Raw genomic sequence first — 4,912 nt, forward strand, 5'->3', positions numbered from 1 at the left:
GTGGTAAAAAATGTTTTGCCCTGATACAAAGTGAAGTAACATGTGGATCTTTTCCTGTGTGTTGTGCAGGTGTTTTGGCATATCAGGTTCCTGAAAAACTTTTTACATTGGATGCCAAACAACTATTTTCGGAAAATTTTTACAAACAGACCTCTAGATAAGCAGTTTCTGAAAATAGACCTCTCTAGAGGACTCAAATGTTAAAATTGCACGAAAAAAGAACCACACAAACAGAACTTAATGTTGGCCCCCATTGCACAAATTTGTTCTATTGGCTCTCATTTTCACATCAAAGAAACACACTGTCACAACGAGGTGTTCTTAGAAAAAGTTGTTAATACGAGTCACTATACTCAATTTGCCACGAGATGGAGAAAAAGGCGTGTGACAGACTGACCATAGGAAAAACCATGTGACAAGGAGGGCAAGAAATGCTTGGGCAAATTCACCCCTAGATTATTGCGTCATCTCAAACACCAGAACAGGAAAATGTTACTCAAAGGAGAGGAAAATGTTGAATTTTTGCTTCTCGTATAGTTTGTATATATCAAAGTGTACATTTGTACTAACTAATTATCACTGAATAAGCTTATTGCTCGCCCAAAGCCCTCAAAACCAACAATCATCTAAAACCTTGTACACGTCAGTCGTCGGCTGCCATGTCTCATGATCATCTCCACCCTTAAACCCTCACCTGATCACTTCATCAGCTATCCAATCGAAAAGTGAAAGAAAAAATATAAGATTATAAGCTGCTCTAATTTTTTCTCCTGCCATATCATACATTTGGTCGGTCGATTTCTGCTCGCTACGTACACCGACATATTAATCCAAAAAAAAGAGGAAAAAAAAACAAAGAGGATGGATGAACACATGCACGGCGATCGGCGATGGCAGCTTAGTTGCTGCCGCCGGCAGCCTTGGCCTTCTTGAGGTGCGCGATGGCCTTCTTCAGCGTCGGCCGGAACCTCTTCATGTCCAGCCGCACGTCCTGCTTGTCGAGGTAGGCGCCCTTGAGGGACTCCCATCCCTTTTTCTTGACGCCCTCCGGGTCGGTGAAGATGACGTGGTCACGCGGGTACTGGTCGATCAGCGTGCTCTCCTCCGGCGTGATCCGGTACTCGAGGTACCGGAGCCCCATGTCCCTGGAGGGCCCCCGGAAGTAGCCCGCCACGAACTCCAGCCCGCCCAGCGGCACAACCTGGATCACCACCCCGCCGCCCGGCACGAACACCATGTTGGTCAGCCCGGCGCCGTGCACGCCCATGATGGCGTCGCAGCTGTTGGCGAGCTCCGCGAACGGCGCCACCTCGTGCTCCCCCTCCGACACCACCACCTCGAACCCCACCTTCTCCGCGCCGCGCACGATCTCGTCCGTGTTCACGAACCGCCGCGTCCGCGCCCGCGCGATCAGCAGCAGCCTCGGCCGGCTCCGGCCGGCCGTCCCGTTGGCAGCGGCGGGCCAGGCGACGTCGCGCGGGAGACCGTAGGTGGTGCGCATGAACTTGGTGAAGTCGAGCATGGAGTAGCCGTTGGGCGCGCGGCGCGGGTCGATGCTGAAGTCGTCGTGGTTGGTGAGCCCGACCTGGACGTGGCTGAAGCAGTGCACGCGCGGGTCGTGGTCCAGGTCGATCGGCTCGTAGTTGGAGAGGCTCTTGAACACCGGAAGGTACTTGCCCAGCCACCACATCTGGAAGTCCGTCACCAGCAGCAGCACCTCGCCGGCGTACTGCCGCGCCGTGAGGAACAGGGGCAGGATCACGTCGGTGTACGCGTGGAAGTAGTTGCCCGCGTACCCGCGGTCCGAGAACACCAGCGCCGGCACGCCGTCGTGACGGTCCGTGCACGCCGGCGCCGGCGGCTCGCCGGACACAGACCGCACCGTCAGCACGCGGATGTGGCGCATCGCGTTCGGGTCCGCCTTGCGCGGGTACGGCTTGATGCTCCACGACTCCTCACGGAAGGTTCGCTCGTCGGCGCCCGGCGGCGCCACCAGGGTGACGCTGGCGTTGGCGCCCAGCACGCGGACGTCGCCGTCGAGCTCGCACCAGTCGATGCGCCGGTTCGACGTGACGTCGCAGAGCGGCTTCCACTCCCGCACCGCCGGGGTCTCCGAATCTTGCAACCATTAAAAATTAGTTAAGCACGTTTGCATGTCAGCTAATCATGGAATGACCAACTGGTCAAGAAACTCCAAAAGAGGCAATTTTTTCCCAAAGAAAAAAGTTAGCTTTAGCTTCATGGAGAACACAGTTCATGGTAGACCACCCTATGGAATTATGATCGGGCGAGAGCCGGGAGGCCTAGAAATGGAGCAATCTATCAGCTATGGGGATGGGATGATGCTGCCTACGTTGCTCTCATCTCAAGAAAGGCGAAGACACAGGGACACGGACACTGAGGATAGAGAGTGAAACAAAAGCAGTGGTCCAACTGTCCAAGAGCGGCAGGAGCATCGGGCCCTGCGTTGAGATAGAAGGCTGCAAAATTGGGCGTCAAAAAAATACACTACTGGTAGTCCGACCAATCTGCATTTTGCAACTACATGCCTCGCGTCCTGAAGAATTGCAAGGAGGGGTTTTTTCTTCCCGCATTTGGGTTTCAAGTTCCAACTCCAGTCTGGGCTGGCTGCTTACTGTAATTTGAAGGGGAAATTAATTTTACCACAAAAGGAAAAGAGGAATCAGGACGATACCTGCTTGCTTAACCACTGGAGCAGCTGGAATCTGCTGATCAGCAACAAGAGCCTTGACCTCTTGTGTTGTAGGAGGAATCTGCTGAACTGGAGCAGGGAGGACAGCAGGATCAGAGTGAACCGTAGAGGGGGAGCCGCCATTGCTGCTTGCGGTGGTGGTGGTGGCCGCGGCGGCGGCGGAGACATTGCTCTTCTTGGAAGGAGTCTTAGCAACAGCGTCCTGCACTTGCAGCTCCTCGTCCTCAAGAACACCTGATGACCAAGAAAGAACACATCAGCTCGTTAGAAGTAAAATCCTGCATTTCCTCTCCCCTTCCCCAAACGGGGAAACAAACAAACAAACAAAAAAGAAAAGCACGCATTTATCTTGCTTAGGAGTGGTTAGTTGGTGCGATTGCTTCCCGCACCTGATTCTTGCGTGCTGTTCGCGGCTTCCTCTGACGACACGGGAGGAAGAAGAGCGGCAGTGGCGTCACCGTCCTTGGCAGGAACCTCATCCCTGCCGCCTACCGCGGCAGGATTCGCCGCCGCGGGAGACGCACCACCGCGGGCTGCATCACCGCTGTCCCCCACAAAGGTCTCATCTCTCCTCGTGTCCTCCAGCGGCGCATTACGGCCGGAATCTGAGAGGGAAAAGAGCTTAAAGCGATTAGGACGAAAGGAGAACGGAAAATGCCAATCTTTAGCTGATTGGGCTTTGCGTGCAGGACGACGGTGGAAGTACGGGACACACGAGCCCAGCTCGACCCCCCATGGATGGGCAAGCACGAACCAACCGATCTCGGAATGATTGGTGCTACCTTGCCGGCAGCGGAGGTGACGAGGTGTCTACCTGGCCCCGAAGGGGAAGCATCGCCGTCGTCTTTCTCGAGCACCTCGGCCTTGCTCCCCTCCTTGGACAGCGCGTCCGGGTCCTGCACGCCCAAATCTGAACGGAAGGGGGAGGAACAACGGGCAGGTCGTCAGGTTTACCGATGCTAATAATGCCGGTAGTTCTCGCCGTACTTGGAGATCCCAGGGATTAGCTGACGGCTCACCTAATTGCTGCTTGGAGGTGTCGGCGCCGCCGCTCACCAGCGAGCCAATCCCAGCCGCGTCCTTGGAGATGGGGCTGACTGCGTGAGCAGACATCCAGAGAGATTAGGGAATGTAGATAGAGGTCGAGTCGTGTTTAACCAATCCACGAATCGACGGGGAAACATCAGCAGCAGCAGCAGCTTACTCATGGCGATGTGGATGGCGTCGAACTTGGCGGTGGAGAAGTATGCGCAGGTGACGAGGAGGAAGCCGGCGACGAGCCCCATCCCGAACTTGCGCGGCTCCACGCGGCTGAAGCTCTTGACCAGCTTGCCGTCGCTGTGGCCGACGCTGGCGTAGCTGTACGGCAGCTTCCCGCCGCCGCCGCCGTCCATCCCCATGGCTATCCTTCACCTGTCACCTCCCCCTTCTCCTCTGTCCAGAGCAGCAGCAGCAGAAACAGAGCTCTCTGGAGAGCCTCGAGCGAGTGCCTCCCTCGTGTGAGCGCCTGAGCGGCACGGCACCGGCACCGTTACACGGGTAGCTAGCCCCACGCCAAAGCGTCGGGGGAGCTAACGCGGCGAGGCGGCGCGCAATAACGCCACGCTCGTGACCTGTGGGGGGTGTGGGGTGCGCGGGTGGATGAGCGGGCGAACACGGGAAGGGAAGCAAGCCGAGGAAGAAGACAGAGGAGAGGAAAGAGGAGCCGGCAGGGGTGGCGTCCATTCCCTCCTCCCTCGCCACCTCCATTTATTCCTCCATAACTCATGGCCTCCTGTCAGAACAGGGCGACACCGCCATTATTTTACCTTTTTTTTCTTCTTGGTTTCGGGGGGCATTTCCTTGTTTTTTTTAATCAGGGATTTCATTCATTGACCGACCGTGAACAAGGTTACGCTCAGACTCTAGGCATTGCTGCACGCATGCATGATGGAGTTTGGTGCCACTCAACCATCACACACGCTCTAGATACCTGCTTGGCTAGCACATGAGCTACCAAATTACAGATTCTGCTAGCATAGCACGAAGAGAAGCTAACTAGAGAGTCACAGAGCTCTTGAATCTCCTTGAGAATCGTAGAAATTGACAACGCTGTTCGCTTCAGCTTATCGGCCACCGAACAATATTTTTCTTTGACAATAAATTAGCCGTTTCAACTTTTCAACCGGCTTATAAATCCAGCCGAACAGAGCAGACGAA

General features: G+C 55.2%; 1 protein-coding gene across 1 annotated transcript; it reads right to left on the bottom strand.

The window, feature by feature from the left end:
- Positions 1–506: 506 nt before the first annotated feature.
- LOC101780825 lies at positions 507–4,447 on the bottom strand. Its single transcript, XM_004968064.3, has 6 exons — positions 3,918–4,447; positions 3,733–3,810; positions 3,528–3,623; positions 3,103–3,318; positions 2,696–2,947; positions 507–2,118 (listed from the first exon to the last, which is right to left on the bottom strand). Exons 1-6 carry the CDS (start codon positions 4,111–4,113, stop codon positions 899–901), a joined length of 2,058 nt encoding a protein of 685 aa, XP_004968121.1. The 5' UTR covers positions 4,114–4,447; the 3' UTR covers positions 507–898.
- Between the last annotated feature and the right edge of the window lie 465 nt (positions 4,448–4,912).

The sequence above is a fragment of the Setaria italica genome, chromosome V (genome assembly GCF_000263155.2).
Source record: "Setaria italica strain Yugu1 chromosome V, Setaria_italica_v2.0, whole genome shotgun sequence".
NCBI lineage: Eukaryota > Viridiplantae > Streptophyta > Magnoliopsida > Poales > Poaceae > Setaria > Setaria italica.

Bases quoted from the DNA above. Each gene is read 5' to 3' on its own strand.
- LOC101780825 (XM_004968064.3), bottom strand. From the start codon at position 4,113: ATGGGGATGGACGGCGGCGGCGGCGGGAAGCTGCCGTACAGCTACGCC. The intron at 3,811-3,917 runs GTAAGCTGCTGC...CTGCTCACGCAG, and splicing joins CGCCATCCACATCGCCATGA to TCAGCCCCATCTCCAAGGAC. The intron at 3,319-3,527 runs GTAGACACCTCG...TTTCCCTCTCAG, and splicing joins TGCTTCCCCTTCGGGGCCAG to ATTCCGGCCGTAATGCGCCG.